This window comes from Gambusia affinis, linkage group LG08, assembly GCF_019740435.1.
Source record: "Gambusia affinis linkage group LG08, SWU_Gaff_1.0, whole genome shotgun sequence".
Taxonomy (NCBI): Eukaryota; Metazoa; Chordata; class Actinopteri; order Cyprinodontiformes; family Poeciliidae; genus Gambusia; species Gambusia affinis.
Window position 1 is genome coordinate 30041064 of NC_057875.1, and position 26738 is coordinate 30067801.

Sequence of the window (26738 nt, forward strand, 5' to 3'; positions counted from 1 at the left end):
CACATGAACAGAAAGAGAAGGGCAACTTAGCTCCAGAGCTGCTTTGGGAACGATTCATAATCATCATCTACTGCACACACACGACTCTATCACTATTAGCGAAAGCCTTTCCACTAAGAACTGAAGAGGAAAGTAATAACTGCATGGAAGACTGCTGGACTGAAAACAGCATGCTTTTATACTATTTATGTTAAGACCTGCTTTTATTTTAAAGGAGGAATGTTACACAGAAAAAACACACTCTCCACATTTTAGTTATTCCATCCAATCAGTTTTCTTTTTTTTTTTTTTTTTTTGCTAAAATTCCTCCCTCCTAGCAGTTGGGAATAATCAAATCCATCCACTGGTGCAGACACTTGGCAGATGCTTCACTGCAAAAGCTGACAAGATGCTACCATTTAAAGCAAATATCTGTAAGTGTTGATGTGCTTTTCATATATATACATATATATATATATATATATATATCCATTTTCTGTTCACCTTTGTGAACAGAAAATGGTTGCTGGTTCCTCTCCAGCTACGTTCCGGGCGAGAGGTGGGGTCACCTGGACAGGTCACCAGTCTGTCGCAGGGCAACACAGAGACACACAGGACACACAACCATTCACACACACTCACAATTTAGAGAGACCAATTAACCTAACAGTTGTTTTTGGACTGTGGGAGGAAGCCGGAGAACCCGGAGAGAACCCACACATGCACAGGGAGAACATGCAAACTCCCAGCAGAAAGACCCCGGGCCGGGAATCGAACCCAGGACCTTCTTGCTGCAAGGCAACAGCTCTATCAACTGCGCCACTGTGCAGCCCCCATATATATATATATATATATATATATATATATATATATATGTATGTATTTTATATACATTATGTGGTGCGGACAGCCAAACAGCAGCTGGTGAGCAGCGGCTCGGCAGCAGCCGTTAAGTAGTAGCCAGATAACCTCAGGTTGTAAACAGCAACCGTTTGTTCTCCTGCAACAGGGCAGCTTATCAACTGAGGGTCAACACAGCCTCTGAACACGTGTCCCTGTGTCAGAACATATCACTGTCAGGCACTGCGAAAAGAGCTGATGCAAAGAAAGGTTACTATGTCATCAAAAAAGTAATTGTTGCTTTTTTTCTTCTGTGCCATTTGATGCTGGCAGGGCTAAATGACAAAGGGAGATATTCAAATAAACATGTTTTCGGACTGTGGGAGGAAGCGGGAGCACCCAGAGAAAATCCACCCACAAACATGGAGAGAACGCAGAATCTTCGAGGAGAGGCAACAGGTCTAACAAATGGACCACAGCTGCATTTGTTAGACCTAAATGCTCTAGACCAGTGGTTCCCAATTCCAGTCCTCGGGGCCCCCTGCTCTGCATGTTTTAGATGTGCCTCTATACCAGAACAGCTGATTCAAATGATTGCATGACCATCAAGTACTACAGGAGCCTGTTAATCACCCAAAGATTCAATCCAGGTGTGTGGCAGAAGGGAAACACCTAAAAAATGCAGGCAGGGGGGCCTGAGGACTGGAATTGGGAAACACTGGTCTAGATCAGGGGCGTCGAACTCAATTTCATTTTGGGCCAAACCAAGATTGTGAATGTTCTTAAAGGGCCGGTTGTCTGTCCGTCCGTCCGTCCGTCCATCCGTCCGTCCATCCATCCATCCATCCATCCATCCATCCATCCATTTTCTGTTCACCCTTGTCCCTAATGGGGTCAGGAGGGTTGCTGGTTCCTCTCCAGCTATGTTCCGGGCGAGAGGCGGGGTCACCTGAACAGGGCACCAGTCTGTCGCAAGGGCCGGTTGTGTCAGAATCTGTTGCTAAGACCCATCAACAAATTAGTAAAATATAAATCAATTCTTAAAATAAAATAAGATCTTTTCAGTCCCTCCAGGATTTTGCGACTACTTTTAGGATTTCTTAAAATAATTTTGAAATATTCACTTGAGGTACATGTCCTCCAGATTATTAGGCATATTTATATAACAAAGAAAGATAAAATTAGTAAATACCAAACTATGCATTCTCTTATGGGAAAAAAAGACATCCAAAAACACCCAGCTGCATTTCCATTACAAATGTGCACAAAACTCTGTTGATATTCTACCAATGCAGAAAAACACAAGCTTGCAACTGCAGTGTTTAAAAAAGACAAATGTAACTAAAATATCACGTTACAAAAAATCATGGCTGTGACGGACGTAAACATAAGATATCTTCAGAATTCAGCCACGGCGCCAGCACTCATCATCCATTGGCCAATCAGAGAAGACGTCAGCTCCAATTTAAGTCACTGATTTTGCAGAAGAATGATAAAACTTTTTAGTAACTGTGTCAACTGTGCGATGCTGTGACAGTTGACAGGAGCCAGCTGTGTGTTGTCAAAGAAATCCAGTGCCTACAAATACAAATACTGCTGTATGCAAGCCAGAGTGATGCAAGAAAGTTGTGATAGGGATAAATGGCAGTTTTGTATTATCAACATAAGCATGATAAAATATACTCAATAATATCCCTTACAAAAAAATCCACTAAAATCCCGTTTTCACATGTGGGTCACATTTTCCACATGTGGTCAAGTATTTTGTTCATGTGTTCAATGTTCCTTGCATCTTGTGATCACATAATTCTCACATGTGCACCACATTCTTTTTCACATGTCAATATCAATATCATCAGCAATGAAATTTTACTCTCTACTGTCAGAGGAAAAGCCTGCCAACTTGCACTCACAGATGAACTGTCTCTGTGTTATGATGTGAATCATATGTGATTTCACCACAAAACCTTCCAAAATCACACATATACATGTCCTTTCACATATGATTCACATCTTTCACACATTATTCACATGAAAACGTTGTGTAAACCACGTGTGTGGTTTCCATCTGATAACATGTGAAAGTCACATGTGATTTTCATGGGATTTTTTTATAAGGGATGAGATAGGAGGAAAAAACAAAAGTAGATGGAGGGGTCCCACATGGGATTTCAGTTATTTATACAGATTTATCCTCCAAGTCATATGAAGTAGTTCCGGACAGAGTCAAAGAAGATCTGAACTTATCGAGCACAAACACTCCCACTAACTTTTCCCGTTGTTGTAAGAACAAGACAGAAACTCCAAGCTGCAGAATTAGGCCTGTCACGATAAACGATAAATCAGTTAATCGAACAATAAATTAAAACTATTGACCTCATTTTAATTATCGGCTTTATCGTCTCTTCCAGCCTTTTTCTCTTTCTGTTGATGACACTGAATGAAAAAAGGTTCAACTCCGCTGCTCTCCACTGACCCTCCCTTCCTCATTTCCTCAGTGTAATGTCCAGTTCACACTACACCATCTTAGAGCTGTCGGCCCATTTTCAAAACCTGAGAGATCACACATTAGCCAACAGAAATCCTAGGTATAACGGTTCCATCTGGTTGTGGTGTCCAACAATGGGAACAAAATAATGGCTACAAGTTTAGTTAACTAATTTTAAAACCAGGCATTAATCAATGCTTTACTACAATCTACCTGCAGTGCATGTGGCTCTAGTGTCAACGTAACGTCCTGACTGAATGAAAACCATTAGAACCTATTTATGTCACGTTAACGAAGAACAGCTGAAAAGTTACCGGGTTCATCAACTGGTAGCAATTTGGCTCCAACTCCTCCCCTCATCATTTCTATATTCTTTGCACCAAATGTTGAATAAACATTAATGTTGTTTCCACATATCATTTCCAATGTCCGCAGGTTTGGGATTCCCCTCTGTAATTTCCCCTCAGAAAGCAGGAGGAGAATCCGTGCTTTCTGATTGGCTACCTGTCACATTCAACAGGCTGCATTAACACGCCAGTCAGGGGAAACCGCTGATTTAGATCACAGCGGCCACAATGATCTACCGTAACACACCACACACTACAGGATGATCACAAGCGACAATCTTAGAACGATCAACGTTCTAAGATTGTCATAAGGTGAAAATGTTTGGTATAAGAGGTATCACATGCTGCAGCAGCTTGCAAGTGGCATTCATTTGTGCAAGTATATAAAGTCTGCACGACGGAGCAAAGGACAAGTGAGCGCTGTCTCCTCTGAGAGCTGACCATGAAAACAACAATGCAGTTTTGTTTTACTTTTTCCCCACTTAAAAAGCTCCTGAAAGCTCGGTACAGCGCAGCCTTTTCAAGGCGCAACAACCTATAAATTCTCTATCAGATCGGATTGAGAATTTACAGATCAGATTGAGAATTCGATCTAGGCTTTGACTGGGCCACTCCAGAACACACATCTTGTTATGGATGCTTCCGATCGTTCCCTTCTGACAGAAACTATTTGTCCTCCAGGAAATTACTGCATTTTGCTGCTTTTATTTACCTTCTACCTTTACAAGCTGCTTTACATGATGCTGCCACCACCGTGCTTCACAGCGGGGATGGTGTGTATGTGGTGGTGCGCAGTGTTTAGTGTCTTTTCTGATTACCAAATAGAACTTCCTTCCACATGACCATGGAGTCTCCCACATCATTTGGTAAATCATGACATAAAAATGTAAACTATGTATTATTTTGTAAATAATGACACTTTTAATGCCAAGTTGCATTAAAACCTACATTAAAAGTCTATTAAAATGGTCAACCTTGCATTAAAAGTGTTATTATTTACTGAATGATACTTTATAACAACAGTCATAAACATTCATGAAGGCTGTTATGTCATGTTTATGATAGTGTCATGTCAGACTTATGCACACACCATCAAGTAAAGTGTTACTGATACTTTTCCCCAATAACCAAGATTTCTTCCGGTGTCTATTCTAGCTAATCGTAACATTAAACTTACCTTCAGCCATCTTCTTCGTTCAAGTCAGAATCACTGATGGGGAAGATAAGATCAAAGCTACTTGTACCGTCTCGGCCAGCGACTTAATAGCATCTGTGTTTGTGGTACATTGTATGGAAGCCCAGCAGGGTGATAACAGCCCTATGTGTGTGTGAATACAGACAGAGAGAGGTGGGTGCACAGCCCCTCCTGTTGTCCCCTGTTTACCTCCAGTACTTGAGCACACAGTCCCTGTGGAGGGATTACTTGTTCAGGGGAATCTGATTGGAGCTCAGAGCTTCCTGTGGCAGGACATTGCCGGCTCTTTTGGGTGTTAATTCTTCACACCTGTTGGAATTCAGGTGGGAAATTATGAGACCGGTTTACTGAAATGGTCATTTCGAGCAAACAGGAACGCTTTCTTTTGGTATTTAAACAGTTCTCCCTTATCTCTGCAGTTATGCAGCAAGATTTGGTCAGGAGACTTTCATTAAATCACAATCATTCACAAGCCGAGCTTTCTGGGAAAAGTCGGGATGTTTTTGAATCTCCAACAAATTCCTCAACACCAGTTTACTTCAATTGCTTTTGTACGTTGACACATCCAACCATGATAAATTACAGATCTTGTTTTGGGAATTAAAAAAATAATTTGTTCCAGAAATTTTCAGAGATTAGTTTTGCAAGAAACAGCAGATTATCCACAGTTGAGACAGAAAAGGACATAATGCTAAAACTGCAGCGAAGATGATGTCCAAAAATACAGAAGCTTGTGTGTTGTGTGTAAAAAAAAATTGTATTGAAAGAATGTGAATGAAAACATGATTAAGGTGTTCATTTTGACAGCCTGTATGTGTGTACATGTGTTTGGATCACTGTCTGATCCAAACAGGCAATGAACCAGATGGTGTAGGCTCTAATTTATGAGACAGGAAGGGGGCGATTCTGTTCTCCTGCTTTTTTGGAGGAGATCTCTGCCCTGACACCATAAGGCAACCTGACCCGCCACCTTACTGCCAGGACAGAACAGGCCCGCATGCGATGGTTCAGTGAGGTACAAATCATCACAAGTGTGAGTAAATCAGCTGTATCTGGATTTTTTTCCAGATTTCATTTTATATGTGTGGACAGCAAACTAAGCATTTAGCTTAGTATTTCAGATTTTTAAAAAACCCTGGTATTTGTAAAAGAAGAAAGCAACATGACTGTGGTAGAGTTATCCATATTGTCTGTTTTTCCGTAATGAATAGGCAGCTAAGCTCAGGTAGACAAACGCATCCTTTCTACCTGCTCCCGTTGTGACAAAGTTTAAAACTAACTCTCATCTCCAGGGTGAAGTTACCTCCTTCCATGTGTCCAACCTCTTTAAAGAAGTCCCAACGCTTGAGTGAAACAGGGAGGAGGAACACTTTTATTCTTGTCTTCCCTTTTTACAGCCACTGCAGCTCTGCTGGGATCATTTGCTGCTTCGCACAACTTTGTGACTATGAGTTTTTTTCAGAGAGGGGCCACTTAAAACCTTATGACAAACTCGGCAGACCGCGGAACGATCTGGGGTCGAGGTGAGGCCACTGCTCAGGACAGCAGAAGGAGGAGAGGAGAGGAGAAGAGAGGAGAGGAGAGGAGATTGCTTTTGGTTCTTCATTTGGAGCATGGGGCTGACAGATAAGCCTCGTTTCAGTCAAGAGCAGGATATCAGCATGTGATGAAATAGAAGTGTAGGAGGCTGATTAGGAAATAGCTGGAAGGGGTGTTTGTGTGTGTGTGTGGGGGGTTGACTCATAAGCTCCTCCATATTTGATACTAAACAAGTGTATCATGAATGGCCTCAGGCACTGCTGGCAAGGAGCTTTTAAGAAATCAAATCAGAGCAAAGCGCTCGGCTGCCGGCGTTCAGGGAGAACTGTCTCATTTGCAACGATGTCAAAACAGAGAAAAGGCACCATGATCACCTAAACATGTTGTTTAATTAGGTGGAAAATGTGTTTTTCTTCCCCCACCCCCATCTAGTGACCACATCAAAAGATGGACCTGCATCAACCTGCATCCTACTATGTTGACTCAATGTAAAATAATACAGATACAACTAATAATCTGTTCCTTTCTATAAACAAGTGTTACTTGTGGCAGCTCCTTACATCACAAATCAACCCTGGTTAGCTTCATTATCCTTGTGTGGTTTATCTGCATTTACATTTTAATGTATCATTTGTAAATAGCAAATTGATTTTAAATATCCAGTTCAGACATATTGACACACAGATCAGAAGGCAGCTTGGGGTTCCTGCCCAGCAGGAAGAAGAAGCCAGAATCGAACCAACAACCTTCCAATGGCAAGACGGCCGCTCTGCCACTGAGTCCAGTGTCCCAGTCGGTTTGACTGGTTTTACAATGAAAGCACCTGATTCAGTAGCTGCTTTTTCGTCAACCGTAAAACTATCAAAGTGAAATTCCTCAGACAAATTTGCTTCATGGAAACATGAACATTTGCTAAAACATTTTGAGCTGGGTTTTTTGGCCATATGGAAATAGATCTATTTCACAAAATTGCAATGGAGGCACTTTCTTGCATTGCAGCAGTCACATGGTCAACAGTTTGATTTTACTACTGCTGAAGACGACTGGAAGTGGTGAGAGGTCATGGTTTGTCTTTATTTAAATTTTTTCGGATAATTTGGACAAAATACTCAGTATCAAAAGCCGCCACTGAGCCTCATAGTAAAAATGATGAGCAAATATAAAGAAATAAATCTGTAATCAAAATCTTTGAATGATGATGGTGTAATGCGGAGCAGATCAGAATGAATATTTTGGCCCTGGGGCCTTTTCCTAGTTTGAGGTTCCTGGAACATTGAAACGCTGCCTTCAAAAAAAAAAGGCCCAGGGCTGTAACATTCAGTTTTGGAGTTTTCTAGTTTCCTCAAACTAACAGCAAACCCTAAACATCATTTAATTAAACATATTAAACTCTTTGAATATTTGTTCCAAATTAAACTGTATGTATCATAAATCCTGTAGAAGTGGAGACAGCTTGCAGGCGCTGATGGTTTGCATGTTTGCTCCACTCTTTATCTAGGAGCACAGGCAGATAAGTTGTGCACACAAAAAGCCCATGTAAAAGGATTTACGCACGCTTCCAGCTACACAACAAAACAAAGCAAAACAAAAAACTCCTTAGTCAATTATTAACTCGGCAGATTCCAAGCTAACAGTGCCGTTGAGCAAATGTGAAATCATGCGGAAAATCACCAGGAAGTGCCTGCAGTCATGAGCGGACCCACAACAATGGCAGCGCCACGGAGATGCTCCATCCGTGTTGAAATGCAGCTGTGGGACTCTGTCTGAGTGTGTTCTCTGGCAGTCAGAAATGTGTGAAATTGGATATTTGGTGAGGTGGGCGTGGAGCAGGATTCATGGTCCATTCTGGCCAACGCAGCTCAAAGTACAACACTCAGAGGCTGAACGGCCGTGGACCGTGATGTGGCAAACAGCTGGGTGGATGCAGGGAACGCTGGCCTCCACCTGCCTGATCGTCAGAGGAATGGAAGCTTCATCAGAACTTTGCAGCATTGTCTGGAGGTGTGAGGTTTAAAGTGCAGCTTCCAGAGAGTTTGGCATCGATTTTCACCAGTCAAATCCTTCAAAATTTTAGTCCTTTCTCAGACTGTTTTATGATTTGGCTGTTTATTTGTATCAAACTCATCAAGGCAACATGGGAACAAGTATTTCAGATTTGTTCTCCAGGAGTTCTCAAATCAGGGAACTTCAGGGTTTCCCAGGAAACTCAGTTTGATTTGCAATCAAAATTACATTTGCTACATTTTCAGCTGCTGTGGTTCTCTTTCACACTGCACAGTCAAATAAACCAAACCCTTTGAGTAACCTGTCCTGCCCCCTCACCTGTGGTGGTGCTGCTCCAAGAATCATTGAAGGAAACGACATGAAGAAAACATTGAGCGCAACTCCATCCATCCATCCATCCAACCAACCAACCAACCAACCAACCAACCAACCAACCAACCAACACCCTTGGCCCTAGTGGGGTCGGGACGTGTGCTGGTGTCTATCTCCAGCTATGTTCTGGGCGAGAGGAGGGGTCACCTGAACAGGTCACCAGTCTGTTGCAGAGCAACACAGAGACAGACAGGACACACACACACACTCACACCAAGGGAGAATTTAGAGAGACCAGTTAACCTGACAGGAAGTCAGAGAACCCGGAGTGAACCCACGCATGTACAGGGAGAACATGCAAACTCCTTGCAGAAAGACCCCGGGCCGGGAACCAAACCCAGGACCTCTGTTTGTCGGAGGAACAAAGTTAGCTTTTTTTTATTCTTGTCAGAGTTCGGTTACACGTTCACACCTCCACAAATAAACCGGACTTTCTAGGCCACAGATGTCAATGTCCAGTCCTCAAGGTCCAGTCTCCTGCAGTTTTTAGATGAGCCACAGGTACAAAACCCTGGAGTGAAATGGTTTAATGACCTCCTCCTTGTGTAGATCAGTTCTCCAGAGCCTTAATGGCCTAATTATTCTGTTCATGTGGTGCAGCAGAGGCACGTCTAAAAGTTGCAGGACAGTGGCCCTTGAGGACTGGAGTTTGACACCCCTGTTCTAGGCAAACAAACAAGAGTTTGATCAAAGTGGACTAAACAGAGCAGGTGTGGATGCAACCTTACACAAATAATCCAGTTACGTTCCACAGGGAAACCGCTGTGCTGCAGAGATTATGTTCTTTTTGGTTCTTGGTTTTCTGAATAATCCAGCAACTATCCAAAAGTTTGAAAAGTTTGAACCTTGAGGAAAAACAAAACCTCTAATAATGAGTGGTGATTATACTACTGGATCTTTTAGTTTTTTTCATCTGACCTGTTGTTGCTCCATGCTGCTGCAGCTTGTTGTCAATGTGCATGCATGCATGTCAGAAGATCTGCGTTACCATCTGAAGATAGAACTTATCAGCTTTTTTACGCACACAGAGAAGATGAATGAAAGTGACAGGAATTGACAAGAACTCACATCTCTCCATTTTTCAACCTGATTTCTGCAAACACCTAGTGATAGCATGGACAGGTTGTGGCATGTGGGCTGCAGGAACAGAAAGAGCCGAGCCTTGCTCCATGCTAATTTGTTTGATTTCTATCTTAATGCCTTCCCCTTCATTGTGCCTCTTACTATTGTAAAAGCATCAGTGGGCACTGCTGCACGTCTAACTGTCCGGGAAGAAAAACAGTTAAATCTACAACAGCTTGAGATACCTGGATGCCTGGATGAATCCCGCAATACAAAGTGGTAAATGTTTATACACTGCTCTAATGTACTCTAGCAACACTTTAGAAATAAAATGGAGGAGCTGACCAAACATGAAAAGACTCCCTAAGGAGAGTAGAAACACCAAATATTGAGATAAACCAGAGAAACTAAGTGAATACATGTTTTCTAACTAGTTTTCTCACAGAGGATTTAAACAAAATTAAAGCTAGGATGAAAAGAAAAAGGTGTGCTGTCAGCTAAGCTAGTTAATACAGTTTATAGTTCAATTCCAAAAGGAAAATATTGGGTGATTATGGTTTGAAGGTAACAAAAACCCAAAATTAATTTTCCCAGAAATGCAAAACTATTACAAAGGACAAATAAAAACTATTTTTATTTAAATTATATCAGCAGAATCAGAACACCTTTGTTGTCATTGTTAACATGTTAATCTAACATGTTACTATTTCAAATCCACTAATCAGACTACAGTTGCTTATCAAAACCACTTTGCATTACTGTGTGTTACTACTATTTATTGTAATTTAATTTTATTTCCTCTACCTGTCTTGAGGAGTGACGTCCGTTTCTATGCGACAGTATCAGCAGTGATAGAAACATAAACAATGGCGGGAAGATGCATTTTGGTGCTGAAAGAACAAGAACTATTTTGAGTTTCGCTCACCAAGTCCGATTATTATAAGCAGCTTTGGCTTGTTTTTTTCTAAAGTCGCTTGCAGATTTAATGAGTCGAAAGCTGCAGATTTTGGACTTGGGAATAAGCAGGGGGTGGGTAAAAAATCCTATTTAAAGTTTTCCAGACAATACTGGAACACAAAACCACGTACAAATTACTAAAGTTTTTTTTGTACTGTTGTAACCATTGAACAATCTGCTGACAAACATCAGCAGAAAAGTGTCAAAGATTTACACACATTAGTAATCTAAACGCAGCTTACGATGGTTTGGGTTGCCATGTCACCTGCTGGCATCGGTCCGCTAAAGTTCATAATCATTGCTGCCTTCTGGCTGGAGATTTTCAAGCAATTGATGCTTCCTTCTGTGGACAAGCTCCACAGAGACGCTGATTTCATTTTCCAGCAGGACTTGGCACCGGCTTGTGCTGCCAAAGGTGCCAAGTGACCATGGTGTTCCTGTGCTTAATTGACCAGTTAATTGGTCTGACCTAAATCTAGGAGTTTGTTAAGAGGAAGATAAAAGACATCAGAGAGAACAATGCAGATGACCCGAAGGCCATTAATAAAGCAGTCTGGGCTTCCTAAACACAGCAGAGAAGAACAGTCCGATCACCTCCTGCCACGCTGCATTGACGCAGTAATTCATGCAAGAGGAGCCCTGAACAAAGTCCATATACTGGATCTTCACTGTGTGAAAATAATGTTTCCTTCACCGACATTTCATTCGAGATTATGATTTTGACTTCCACAAATGTTCCAGGCATATAGCGCCATTTTATAGCTCAGTCAAGTAACTGTTATCTTCAGTTTTTATAAAAACTTACTTTGACTTAAACAATATTTGACATTGTAATTTGAAGCCTTGAAATTGGGCCTCTGTCTCTTTAAGAACTCCAGCTCTTTCTGAAACTCCGCCTTGCATCACAACATGTGTCCTCTATTAACCCTTTAACAAGGTTTTTACCAGTGTTACATTGAGAAGTAGCTTCGATAATGAGCTCAGCAGATGAACAGTTCCACCAGCTGTTTGCTAATTGCTCTTGGCTAGTCTGAAGGAGCTGAGTGGGTAGCGTTAGGATTTTGTGACTGGGAAACTTGGGAGCTGCAGCTCTGAGGAGCTTGAAGGCGATGTTAGGTCCACCCAGGCATTTTGCACAGCTGAATGGTTGCCATAAAGGATTTCCCACACATACATGAAAGAATCAAGGCAACACTCCAGGGATGTTTTCATGAAGGAATAACATTATAGCAAGGTGTAAAGCTAAAAAAAAGTTAATTTGACCTAATACAACCCCTAAAAATTATTTGTGTATTTGCATTCACATTATATGCTAATTTTGTTTTCACTGTGAGTAACTAGATAATTATATTATTTAATTCCAAACATCTTTTGAATAGAATGTTGATCAGGGATGTCAAAGACCAACGCTCAATAGTTGCGATCCGTCAGTATTTGCTCTGCTCAGCTGGATTTGGTTGACTTGTTGAAGTGATGTTGGCTCCTGATTGGATCAAAATATGATCAGTGTACTTTCTCTTAATACGACTGCATTGCAGATAGATTTATTTTGTTAGACAAAATTGACCAAAGATTTAAAAAGGTGCGTCCAGAACATTATCAGAAACCATTCTGACAACTTATGTTTTTATGGTATTGTACAGTACTGACAGCTAATCTGCTGCTTTCTTAAACCACAAATACAAAGCTAAAATTTCAGACGGACGTTTGGCTCTAAAGAGTGATATTTTTGCAAGACATACATAAATTTTTCAGCAGAACAATCATTGCAAAACATGTCTGAGTTTCATCAGATGTGCTTCACAGCATTTTAAAATTGTAAAAGTTGACAACCTAGGTAACTATTCTACTAGCAGAGCAGTCAGTAGCCTGACCGATGATCAACCCAGTATTTCAGGTGTTGCTGGAGTCTTCACTTCACCAGGGAGAATCTGTAAAGTTGTGCCAGAAGCTCTTGGATCTCATTATCTGACCCATCCATCCATCCATCCATCCATCTTCTTCCACTTATCCGGGGTCGGGTCGCGGGGGTAGCAGCTTCAGAAGGGAGGCCCAGACTTTCCTCTCCCCAGCCACTTCCACCAGCTCCTCCAGAGGAATCCCAAGGTTCTTCCCCAGAGCCTCCTCCCGGTGGGACGTGCCAGGAACACCTCACCAGGGAGGCGTCCAGGAGGCATCCTGGAACCGCTCCAGCCAGAGCTGCAGATCACGACCTGATGAAGCCAAAAGGACCACATCATCTGCAAAAAGCAGAGAGGCAATCCTAAGGCCACCAAAACGGATCCCCTCAACACCTTGGCTGCGCCAAGAAATTCTGTCCATAAAAGTAATGGACAGAATCGGTGACAAAGGGCAGCCCTGGCGGAGTCCAACCTTCACCGGAAACGAGCCCGACTTACTGCCGGCAATGCGGACCAGACTCTGACACCGGTCATAGAGGGACCTGACAGCCTGTATCAAAGGGCCCGGTATCCCATACTCCCGGAGAACCTCCCACAGAGCTCCTCGAGGGAAACGGTCGAACGCCTTCTCCAAGTCCACAAAACACATGTAGACTGGTTGGGCGAACTCCCATGCACCCTCCAGGACCCTGCTGAGGGTGTAGAGCTGGTCCAGTGTTCCACGACCAGGACAAAAACCACACTGCTCTTCCTGAATCCAAAGTTCAACATTCCGATGGACCCTCCTCTCCAAAACCCCTGAATAGACCTTGACAGGGAGGCTTAAGAGTGTGACCCCCCTGTAATTGGAGCACACCCTCCTGTCCCCCTTTTTGAACAGGGGGACCACCACCCCAGTCTGCCAATCCAGGGGAACTGCCCCCGATGTCCATGCGATATTGAAGAGTCGCGTTAGCCAACACAACCCTACAACATCCAGAGCCTTATGGAACTCCGAGCGGATCTCATCCACCCCCAGGGCCCTGCCACCGAGGAGCTTTTTGACCACCTCGGCGACCTCGACCCCAGAGATTGGAGAGCCCAACCCAGAGTCCCCAGGCTTAGCTTCCACAATAGAAGGCATGTCGGTGGGATTGAGGAGGTCTTCAAAGTATTCTGCCCACAACATCCCGAGTTTAGGTCAGCAGCACACCATCCCCACTGTAGACAGTGTTGGTGCTGCACTGCTTCCCCCTCCTGAGATGCTGGATGGTGGACCAGAATCACTTCGAAGCCGTACGGAAGTCTTTCTCCATGGCCTCTCCAAACTCCTCCTACGCCCGAGTTTTTGCCTTAGCAATCACCCGAGCCGCATGCCGCTTCGCCTGCCGGTACACATCAGCTGCTTCTGAAGTCCCACAGGCCAAACAGGCCCGATAGAACTCCTTCTTCAGCCTGACAGCTTCCCTCACCGAAGGTGTCCACCAACGGGTTTGAGGGTTGCCCCCACGACAGGCACCAACAACCTTGCGGCCACAGCTCAGATGAGCCGCCTCAACAATGGAGGCACGGAACATGGTCCACTCAGACTCCATGTCCCCCATCTCCCCTGGGACGTGTTCGATGTTCTGCCGGAGATGGGAGTTAAAGCTCCGTCTCACAGGGGATTCCGCCAGACATTCCCAGCAGACCCTCACAACACGTTTGGGCTGTAGAGCAGAGCCAAATAACCACCAGGTAGTGGTCAGTGGACAGCTCCGCACCTCTCTTCACCCGAGTGTCCAAGACATATGGCTGCAGATCCGATGAAACGATGACAAAGTCGATCATCGAACCACGGCCAAGGGTGTCCTGGTGCCAAGTGCACATATGGACACCCTCATGCTTGAACATGGTGTTCGTTATGGACAATCCATGACGAGCACAGAAGTCCAACAACAGAACACCACTCGAGTTCAGATCAGGGGGGCCGTTCCTCCCAACCAGGACCCTCCAGGCCTCACTGTCATTGCCCACGTCAGCATTGAAGTCCCCCAGCAGAACAAGGGAGTCCCCAGGAGGAGCACTCTCCAGTCCCTCTAGGGACTCCAAAAAGGGTGGGTAATCTTAGCTGCCGTTCGGCCCATAAGCACAAACGACAGTCAGGACCCGTCCCCCCACCCGTAGGCGGAGGGAGGCTACGCTCTCATTCACCTGGGTAAACCCCAACGTACAGGCGCCGAGATGGGGACCAACAAGTATGCCCACTCCTGCCCGACGCCTCTCACCCTGGGCAACTCCAGAGTGGAAGTATGTCCAGCCCCTCTCAAGGAGACTGGTTCCAGAACCAGAGCCATGCGCTGAGGTGAGACCGACTATTTCTAGCCAGAACCTCTAAACCACTCACACTAGCTCCGGCTCCTTCCCCAGGTGACATTCCACGTCCCAAGAGCTGGCTTCCGCAACCGAGGATCGGACCGCCAGGATCCCCTCCCTCGGCCGCCACCCATCACTCAATGCACCCGACCCCTTTGGCCCCCTCACAGGTGGTGGGCCCCCGTAAGGGGCCCATGTTTCCTCTTCAGGCTGAGCCCGGCCGGGCTCCATGGGTAAATGCGCGGCCACCAGGTGCTCGCTGTCGTGCCCCTCCTCCAGGCCTGGCTCCAGAGTGGGACCCCGGTGACCCACGTCCGGGCGAGGGAACGCTGAGTCCAAAGTTTGTATTCATCATTGGGGTCTTCGGGCTACACTTTGTCTGGCCCCTCCCCTAGGACCTGTCTGCGTTGGGTGACCCTACCAGGGGCATGAAGCCCCAGACAGCAGAGCTCCCAGGATCATTGGGGCCCTCAAACCCTTCACCACGATAAGATGGCAGCCCAAGGAGAGGTGAATTATCTGACAAAAGGAGAAATTAGGCACACACTAAAATACTCTTACGCTGTAATTTGACCCTTTTTTTCCCCTCACATTAAATAAGTAGCAGCAGTAGATAAATGATCTAGATGATACTGATGCTACTCTGCACATCTGGTTCCCGTTCATGAACAACAAATACCTGCTTAGTGATGCCATCAGCAGGTTCCAGCATGCGCAGCGCGGAAAGCATGACATCCTGCAGCAGAGCCCTCTGAACCAGCATTGCCACGGAGAGTTGTTGCAGCATTAAGAGCTATTGTGAGTCCACTGTGGGCCCACTCATTATGCTGCAACCACTCATTAAGCCAGTGGAAAACTACAAGACTAGCATGGGAGACCGGGAGAAATCAAAGCGACGTGCTGATGGATGGGTTGATGCCGTCACGTCGCAACACATGTCCAATCACAGATGAGGATGTTGGAGTGTCTTTAGCTGCAGGGCAATTTGTTTCAATACTATAAATGCCAGCTTTGATACAGTTAAAACCTGAAATTTACATGCAAGGGAAAAAAAACAAAACACCTTTTTTTGCATTGCCTGAAGTTAAATCAGACCCAACAGCTCTTGTTTGGTCAGGCAGGTTCCAAATGGAAACTAACCCTACGGACACAGCCAAAGTGGTCACAAGATGGCTCAAGGATAACACAGTCTTTGGTGGGGCCACCACAAAGGTCTGATCTCATGTCTGCAGAGATTCTCGCCTGCACATTTCTGGGAGGAACCTGACTCAGTTCCTCCAGTTCTGTCAGGAGGAATGGGCCAGGGTTACCAGTAACTGTGTGGCTCAAGACAACAGTTCAAAGGTCAATGTCACCAAATGTTAAAGATGTGTATGTAAACTTCAAATTTAGAAAACATGATTAAATGAATCTCAGTTGTAGTAACTTTACCTGTATTTAGGGCCATATTAACTAACTGGCATAAATAAATTATTGAAGCAACATAAACAGTTGCTTGTTTTCATTTAAAAGAACAGACATGACATAAAAATCAATGCATCTCTGCTTGCTTATATTTTTGCATGCCAGCATTTGAAACATGTTCATTAAAACAAACAGCCTAATTAAAACGACTGTCTGTCAAAAGCGTCTCCCAGCTCGAATGACATTACATGCTCACGGTAATCAATCAGGCTAGGAATCCAATTTAAAAGCAATCAGCATTTGGCCGTTTTTCGACAGATCAATGGTAATCTGATGATAATTTTGACCCGGAATGTGGCTCTTCTTTATCTCCAATGCTCCTACTCCCTCTGTGGACTTATTGGAAAGGGCGTTAGGCGGGCTGCCACAGCTCCACACACTGAATTACCCAACAAAATGGCTTTACACTTCAATTTTGAAAGCGACTCCATCAAGCCCTGGTAATCTGCATCAATACGTTTAATCTGAGTCTCTAAATTTATCATTGGGTTTTTTGTTGTTGTTTTTTTTGCGCTCTCCTCATAAACAGACTGGAAAACGTTTTAATCAGGCCTTGGAGCAACAAGCCCCGCCTACTTGGGAACAGCTACGTATGCGGCGTGCTGGGGAAATTCTAGTCTGTGATTTTACAGAAGAGTTATGGTTTCAATACTTTGGAATGAAAGTGATTGTAATTGTGATAAACTAAATTGGTCCAGTGAAGTGTTGAGAAGATAAGTCATCTTTTCCTCAATTTCTGGCTTTTCTGTAAGCAGTCTGGAGTCAGAGGTGACCCTCAGAGAAACTGGAAGAGAAGCAGCTTTCCTCCATTAGAGAGAGACAGCTGAAGAGAGAGCCACTCATTATTACAACATTCATCATATCTTACGGCCCAAACTGGACTTAAGAGGTACGTCTGAACTGACAACCACCACTTACAAACTTCAAGCATGCTCTTACTCTGAGCATTTAACCCTATCCACATTCCAACTGGGAGTTTTCAATCAGAAACACACAGTTCGGTGGAAGAAACAACAAAAACACCAACCGTCTGTGTGCTAAAGTATGAGCCCTTGAAGCATTTACAACTTTATGATTTACGACCATGCTTATCTCTCTCAAACCTCACAATTAGAGTTTACCTGTCATATGCCACTGGATGCAAGTCATAAATCCATGATATGATGCTAAAATTAGATAATTCCACAGCAGGCGCAGATTAGTGGGTGGACAATTGTTCAATAGTCTTTAGTGGTTAGGACAAAGTTGTCATCTCTTTACTCCACTTGTCTTTTCACTGAAGACAGTACTATACAATCAAGATTCAGAACAAAAAAGAGTATTTGGAAAAGGTAATTGTAAAGATGAGAGCCATTTTAGGAGTGCTTGACTTTCCATATCTGCACATTTGGAGTTTTAAATTGGAATAAAAAATTTAAAACAGCATAGAGCTGTGCCAGCTGTAATCAAACAGGAACAAATATAGCTGAAAAACATATGGCAATTTAAGCAACTCATGTCAGTCCATATCGCTGATTATAATTTTTTGTTTTTGTTTTAAGTATCCACGATACTGCCAGAGTAGTAACATGACTACATTCTTTTATCCACAGTTTTCTTTAGAGCATTTTCTTCTTTTATCGTGCACAGTTGAGATTGCATAGTGATAGGGTGACCAGACGTCCTCTTTTTCCCGGACATGTCCTACTTTTCAGACCTAAAAAAATGTCTAGGGGGGGAATTTCAAAATCGTCCGGGATTTTGGTCAACTGCCTCAAAACACATTACATAGCTTACAGTGCATTGTGATTACATTGCCACTCCGTTCCACTACTCCATATGGCAAATTAGTCCCGCCCTTCTCCCCAAATCCAATCACTTGAGAGTGTGTGGGAAAAGTAAAGATAGCTGAGTTGACTTGTACACCGGCCGCTAGACTAGTTAAACTTTAAGTGTGACAGGCGATAGAACATGTGTGTTCGCCGATTCTATGGCAAAAATGCCTAAACGAAAGTGTTTACGAAGGAATTAAAGAAAAGATTCTCGTGCTTTCGTCAAGGTCGTGATCCCTATGAGGCGGAGTGTTTGATGTGTAAGTCAGGCACTTATGTGTCTGTGGCAAATAAAGGTGCCAACGACCTGCAAGTGCAGTGAATTCAGCAAAACACGTGAAAGCAGCCAGAGGTGAAAGCTCTTCGACTAAAGTCACAGATTTCTTTGTGACAAAGTCAGACAGAGCAGCCGTCACTGCAGCAGAAGGAAGCTTTGTTTTCCATACTGTTAAGCAGTATGAGGTCAGTAACGAGACACAATTTATTTTATTTATTTTTTATTTTTTTTTTGGGGGGGGGGTTGTAAAGTACTCTCTCAACCCCCCGCAACAACAAAAAAGTGTCCTCCTTTTCAGAAACCCAAATCTGATCACCCTAATAGTGATAAATTTTTCCCACAAAGTTAATGAGTCCTAGCTAGCATGTTTAGCCAGTTTGGGCATCTAGCCCTGCTTCCTCTTCATCAGGGGAGCCACCGCACAACTGTCAGCGCTGTGTAGAGAGCAGCGGTCACACTGTGCATTTTTACAACTGATTAGGCTGACTCTCAACATTATCAGCTCGGTGTTGCATACAAAAGTGTGTTGAGGGCAACACAAAAATGCTACGAAGCAAGTTGCTCATCAAGTTGTTGCTAGCTAGCGAGTGAGTTAGCTGATGCCACCAACCTAACTTAGCTAGCCATGAAAGGTTGAGCAGCTACATCCCCCATTTCTTGATCGGAGTTTAGTGAAATTACCCAAATTCTATCAGATGTATTATCTATTGATATTGGTCAAGTGTTTACAACAATATATATATATTTTCATAGTGATTCTTCACATCAGCAGCTCAGATGGGAGAATCTGAGAAATGAGAACTGTTAGCATGTGTTAAAATGGCTCAGCCAAAGCCCCTGACATAAATCAGATGCTATTCAACTAATATGACTGAGGTGGAGCTATTTTGATAACAAGAACACTGTTATAAAAGAAAAACAAATGCACTGTAAAAAAAAAAAAAAAAGAAGAAAAAAACTGAATATTACACCACACTTTTCAGATTTCCACTTGTAAAAAAAATAAAAAGTAAAAAAACTACACACTCTATCATTTTTCTGCAACTGTGTCAAATTACACAATAGTTACTCTGCTTTGTGTTGGTATATCACAAAACATTTCTAACAAAACACCCTGAAGCTCGTGGTTTTAACATGGAAAAAATGTGGAAAGTTCAAGAACTGCGATGTTAACGTACAGTACAGACCAAAAGTTTGGACACAACATCTAATTGAATTCAATTAGAAGTTGAATTTGGTCTGTACTGTACATGAAGCAGAATAAAGGACAGTGTCTCTGATAATTATACAGCACTGAGACGCTCCTGAAAACTGCATGTTAACCTATAATCAATTGAGTCAGGAGGAAAGAATGTCCAATAATAAAATTGCACACACTCGCTCTTAGAGATCAAGCCCTCTTCCCTTTGTTTCTAAAATGAAATTTGTCAAAATCGAGAATAAAATGGATAAATACAGTTTGTGGCTTCCATTTTGTGCTGGTCGTCATACGGTACAAACTTGTTTCACCTCTAAAGGAACTAACGGGAAAAAAATTCAAAGTTGTTTGTACTGCAGCAGGATGTTTTCTGCCTTGGCAGTGTGTGCACAGTGGCTCAGAGCGTGATCAGCTTACAGGAAATAACCGTCTTTTGCACAAAAACAGAATGCCTTCGATTTGTTAAAGGTGAACAGATTAAGACAATGTTGATTTTCCACCTGTGGTAAAAGTCAGAAAAACATTTAGTCTTGCCGAAATTACGACCAGAAATTGAGCAACAACTATTGTCGTTTGATCAGAGCTACTTGTCTCTTTCTAATTTTTACATGCAGCATCAGTTCAGATGATGAACCTCCAACAAGGTGTTTGTGATGCTGTGTTCATCCCATAGGTGCTGACAACAGGTGAAGGTCAAAGGAGCCAAGATTGAGCTCAGATTCAGGTGACCGGCTGCCACGGCAGCTCCTAGGATGAGGGATCATCTTCCGCCCAGCTGCTGATGCCCAGTTATCCCAGAGCTATTCATCACGGCTCGCTGAAAGTCAGATATGCACCGTCGCCCACCACCCCACCCCTAAAGCCCCTAGTATTTCACAGTTCCCCCTTGTGGAGTTGTGCTGCTGATAGCTGTCAGGACAGCAGTGATGCACCCACAAACCCACCACAGAGCGTAATGCTAACCTAGTTTGAATGGGAATTTTGCTGCTGTAAAACGACACAAGACTGCATTCTTAACGCCTTTACTTTAAAGGCGGTTCATGAGATGTTGCACATCTAACAAAACAAAGTGCAGTAAGTGTTATTTTTAGTATGCACATTATGATAGTTTATAAATCAATACAAATGTAAGCTAACCATTGAATTCTTTGAGGATGAGTTTAGCACAACAGATATGGTTTTATATGCAGTGCATCTTAATTGTTGCTTTATAACAACAATGAAGATGCTGTTATAAAACAAAATGTAAATGTATGTTGTTTTATAACAACAATGAAGATGCACATAATGCATAAAAGGCAGTTTGGTGTCAGTATTCAGAAGTGACTGTATGTTTTACTGCTGACAGTTCTTCTTGCCTTCTATCAAGAAGGTGCTGGGATAAAACCCTGGCCACTGCTTTCTTCATGGATTTCACCTTGTTCCTGATTTACAAGGCAGATTTTCTTTATGTACTCAAGCTTAATTCCAAAATTAATTTAGGTCTCTAACCTGATAGAAGAATTGTGTGCATTCAAGGTTTTGTTTTGTTTCTGCCACTTTGTCCCGACTCTGTTACTATTACATTTTAAATGTAAACAGCGCAAAGACAGACAAAAAACAAGCACACAAGAAACTACAGCAGCCAATAAAATCTTTCTTTTACAGTAAGTCATTGCCAATGGTGAACAACACTAATTGTTATGGAAAGCTTCATTAGATCCAGGAAATAATGTGCCAGCTACAGTTTGTCAAACCCTGCAGCTCTTCTGGTGGATAATAATAGCTGCTAGGTATACAGTAGAAAAAAATCACCTCTCTGGGTACAAACATACAGAATGAATGTTTTGATGGGAGTTTTCCACCTGTGCGTGAGGGGTGTTTACACATGTATCCACCATTAGTCCTGTATGTGCTTGCCCCTAGACAACCTATTGACTGAGTAAAGAGTGGAGGAGGCCGGGATAATCCTGTGCCTCTCCAGTGATGTGCTACACTTCTGACTGATGCTGAGCTTAAGTAAAGATGAAGCAAAACCAGCACACGTATTGACAGCTTCCTTTTGCAGGGTGGTCATCAGTTAAGTCTGTCATTATTTATCAGCTGACTGATGCATTGGAAGGCAGACGTAAGGCAGAGTGACGATGGTTTTCAAGCTGCCGACGGGTCAATCGTACTTCTTAGAACCATAACTTCTGCTTCAGTTAAACGGTCAACATATTTGTGAAGGACCAAATGAAACTGGATGAAAGCAACCAAATTTAGTGAGCAAACATATGAGGTGTCTTATGCTGGTATGTAAGGCATGCAAGAGTATTTTCTTCTTTCATGGTTTACGGCTATCACTTTTTTGTTCTGTATGTGAGGCATATGATCAGCTGGAACCAGGACAGGTAACTGACTTCTTCTGTTTGATGAATCTGTATAATTAGAACTATCACCCTGGCACCTTGTCCAAAAACCAGAGGAGTGAGTTTAAAAACGGCAACAAGTTGTATGCTGTTCACCAAATATGGATAGAAACAGAAAACTCAGTTTAAGCATAAAGTTCAGCATGTTCACCTCACAGTCTTTCTCTCATGACTGCATATGATGAGAAAATGTTTTGCTAAAGTCCTCCAGCACGCACAATCAGCGTATTCACAAAGACTGAGTACAGAAGTGGTACTCGACACTCAAAGGTCTTCTGTGCATCTCCTTAAGGAGCTGATGGGAAAGTATACCAGTGACCACTGTTAAGAGTGGGTTATGCTCTGGTGCCTTGCTAAAAAGCACTCTGACACAGACAGAGTGGATGTAGAGCCCGTGCAATTTTCAGACCACCCAGCTTCTATCTGCTTCAGATAAACAGTCAAGGTTCTTAACCCTAGACAATAAAAACTGAACACAATAGATGGCATACACATTAGAAAAACCTTATACTCACTGTCTCTAGGAGTGCCATGAAGGAATAAAAAAAGATGTTGCAGAAGCTTAGCGGGAGATTTGGGAGCTTAAATATTTTGGATCTACGACAGACTATTTGATCTAAGGTGATTTGTTTAACAGCGACTCTACTTTCAGGTATTTTATGATTGAAAAAAAACACCAAGAAAAACAATAGCTTTTACTTGGAAAAACCTGCACATTCCCAGTGAGATTTCAACAACATCCCCCTCCCACCAGACACCAAACCCTCCCAGCTCTTACCATGTTATAGCAGGACTTCCTCTCTGAGCCAGTGAAGTGGTACGGGTCGATGGTGTTGCACCGCTGCATGTACATCTTGAACATCGTGTTGATGTGCTTCAGAGACATGACGCAGACAGCCGAGTTGGGGGTCGGCTCGGGAGAGCCTGGCTGGCCCTGAGCAAAGGCGGCAAACAGCACATCTTCATCTTCTTCCGCTTTTAGCTGCTTCTGCAGTTCTGCGTCGTTGCCCACCTTGGTGACGTGGGCGGCCTGAAGGATGTTGAACACCTTCACTTCTTCGGTGGCGCGTCTGCGTCTTTTGTTCGTGCTGATGCACTCCAGGGGCATTTCCACATAGCGCCGAATCACCAGGTCTGAGGAACACATGCGGACTATGCGGGTGTGGTATGCTTGAGTGTCCTTGTTCACTTGCTGCACCGTAAGGAAGTAGGTGAAGGGTCCGCTGTGGAAGGAGTAAACGTATCGCAGGTAGTAGTTTCCTTGGAGAGAGGGGATCAGATCAATGTGTGAAAGGCTAGAAAAAAAAGTGAAGCCGTTTTGGCTCGTCTTCATCTTCCGCTGTGAAATGGTGTGCAGACGCCTGACACTGCCTGATATGTTTTCTGCTTTAGGGATCTCAGAGTTCCCAACAAAAAATGTGATGACATTGCTCTCCACGTTGAGCACTTGAGAACCTGATGGGCTGACAACAACATCTGCATCGATGGGATGACCATGGCCTGGCTGCACTTTGTCTGCAAAGCAGTAGACTTCCTCGTCAATAGCTTTTAGGCTATTGCCGTCATCCAGGACGTGACGGCGGCACACACCGTTATCTACCGAACCACAGCTGTACAATCCCTTGTCATAAATGTTTTCCACCACCAGAGCGATATTGTGGTTGTCAACCCCACTGGTGCCGCCCGGTCTTGTCTGCGTCAGGCCGCAAGCCTGGTTGGCAAAGAGCGGCCCTGTGTGGTACTCTGACAGCTTTGTGAGGTTTGGGGCCAAAGCGTAGATTCTGTTCACGGCTCCAACATAGATGATGCCGTCCAGGGTAACCATGTTTTGGATGGGGTAGTCTGCAGTGAAGGTTGGGAGCTCGTAGGTCACAGAGAGATTTAGTTTGCTTGTCTCAGATGATTTATCACAGTAGTTCTGCATGCTGGGGGACAAAGCCCACAGCAACACAGTGGCATGGAGCAGCAGAAGATTCATCCTGTTCCAAAAATAAGACACGAGAAAGGAATAAGTAAAGCTTTTCACGCATAGCAAAGTCATTCATCATTGAAGTTTAAACCGTTTGGAGGGGGCAATTTGTGTAAAAGCTGAGAGACTTGCTGATTAGGAACTAGAGGGGAGAAGAAGTGGAACAGTGAAAAATGCGTCACACAGCAAAGCTAGGGTTTGCTCACATCACCATACTCAGTCAATCTTATTCATGCTCCGCTGACTGAAGGCTTTATTCATAACAAAAACCTTTAACATTTGCCTTTATTTTGATGGCAATTTTGTCATGAGACAGCACTGAACATGGGTAAAGCATCTGTAAAGAATGAGGTGAGCACCTCTGAGTTGCATGGGCTCTATTCCCAAGTGACCACAGCACAAGCCAATGGAGTGAATCACCCTCACAGGAGTGCAATCCGCAAGGCGATCCAACTGCTGGGACTAAGTTTAGATGGTGAAACCCCAAGGGAGTAGAGATAAACTCAATTAGAGCAGAAGAGGCAGGAGGGAGATGGGACTGGAGGGACCGTCCGGCAAAATGATAAATAACCCCACTGGCTAAATAGTAATCCACTGGGAGGTGCTTTCAAGGAATAAAGAGCCAGAGGGAAGAAGAGGGAGGAGATTCTACCAGGACAATTTGCAAAATGTACATTTGCATGTTTCATCATTGGGAAGGAGATCTTAACACCATCCCCTGATGTAAACTAGACCAGCGCAATAAGACCGGCAACAGTTGGATTTTTGTACTCAAGCTCATAGCAGAGTAAATTTTAATTGGGATTTCCAGCACACTTCCTACACACAAAAATAATACTTATTGGTTATTTATTCAACCCTGATGCTGGATTTATGCTGTTGGGACTGAGGCAGAGAAGCTTTGATCAAACACAGAATATGTTGATTAAGTGATAATCTGGCAATCTATTAATCTGTTGATTAAGTCTATGACTTAACAGACGGACATTTGAACGTACAGTCAACTTTCCTACATAATTACACAAAACAGTTTAGTTTATATTAGAAGAACAACTTTGTTCACCAATCTTTATCTTTTATCTGCTTTATGTTCAACATTCACACTTTAACTGAAGAATTAATTCAAACGTCTATATGGATAGTCACTGAGATGTCTTTAATATTAACAATGACTTGTATTGTTTCAATTCAATTGTTTACTCAAATGAGGTCGCTGGATTTTTTTTTTTTTTAACCAAAACAAAAAATAATACACTTCAGCATAGATACTACTTGTTGAGATAGAAATTATGGCTCATTTTATTCCAGAGTTAAAATCAGACATTAATCATTTTAATCCATGTTTTGGGTTGAAAACCTGATTAGATATACTGGGTCAGACCCACAACCAAACCCTACTGTGTTGAACTAACCCAGGCACTGGACTGGTCCACATTTAACCTGACCTAAATAAGAAAACTAACTCAAATATAGTTATTTTTAACCCACCAGTTTTTAAAGTGTAGCTTAGAGTTGTCTTACAGTTTCTGGATCCTTTAATTTAGTGGATAAAACAAGAAGAAAATAGTTGCCCTATCAGCAACAACACCATGGCAGAAAATAAAGATTAAAATATGCATGGTTTCAAGAACATGTTTAAGGTTTATAATTGTACTATTACATGAAGGGAAGAGTAAAGGATCGAATAAAGGGTCATTATTCGAGAATGATGAGTAATGGGGTCACATTTCTGAACACCTGCACAGAAAGAAAAAGAAAATAGCCTGAGCTTTTCCCCAAAGAATAGGAGAGGAAAACAGTAAAAATGTTTTGCAGGGTGAAAGGAAAATGACTCATACAGAAAAGGCTCTGAAAAACACTTATGGGGAGTTATTGATAGAGGTGGTGCTGTGAGCCAGAGAAAACATTTCAAAACACGTTGTCATGTTTAAAAAAAGAGGAGGAGGAAATGCAGAGGTAAATGGTAATGCCTTTGCGTTTTTACGCATGAAAACAAATACCCCCCCTCCCCACCCCCTCCAAAAAACAAACAAACATAAAAATAAAAAAAACCCGCTAAGTTTAAAAAAGGATCAACAACGAAAAGACGGACTCACCTGTTAGGAGACAACAGTTCAGTCCGTCCCTTTGATTCAAATCATAATCTCGCTGGTCCCTCTTGAAAAATAAGATTCCTCGACTTGTTTCTTCCCTCCGCAGATATCGCAAGATATAATTCTACTTGGCTGAAGTGGAGTTTTATACATATATTTATATATAAAAAGGAAAAGAGGAAAAAAGAGAGAAAAACTTCTGTCTCATTGATCTGCGATCTGCGGTTGTAACACGTGAGTCAGCTCTGACCGACTGCATCCCGCAGAGCGTCGTTGCTCCGCTCACATCTCTGCCCAGCCACTGGCCCCGCCCACACCTCGCTCTGGCTCCGCGCGAGCTCCGTGACGCGTCTCCAGGTGCTGCGCGCGATTCTGACTCGGAGTCGTCGGTGAAAAGGATTGGGAGAGACACAGCACTGCTGATTTTTTTATTCTACTTTTTACTTTTCTTTCATCCATCCTGACAAAAACAAACACACACAAAAACAGGTTTTTCCATTTACTGCATAGAAATCGAC

At 43.1% G+C, this 26738-nt stretch overlaps 1 protein-coding gene across 1 annotated transcript in view; it reads right to left on the reverse strand.

The window, feature by feature from the left end:
• Nucleotides 1-26478, reverse strand: part of met (MET proto-oncogene, receptor tyrosine kinase) — a 106588-nt gene extending 80110 nt beyond the window's left edge. Inside the window, exons 1-2 of the mRNA XM_044125753.1 lie at nt 26224-26478; nt 22937-24137 (exon numbers count right to left, since the gene is read on the reverse strand). Of these exons, the coding sequence (XP_043981688.1) occupies nt 22937-24136 (1200 nt within the window). The 5' untranslated portion in view covers nt 24137; nt 26224-26478. The remainder of the gene's footprint in view (nt 1-22936; nt 24138-26223) is intronic.
• Between the last annotated feature and the right edge of the window lie 260 nt (nt 26479-26738).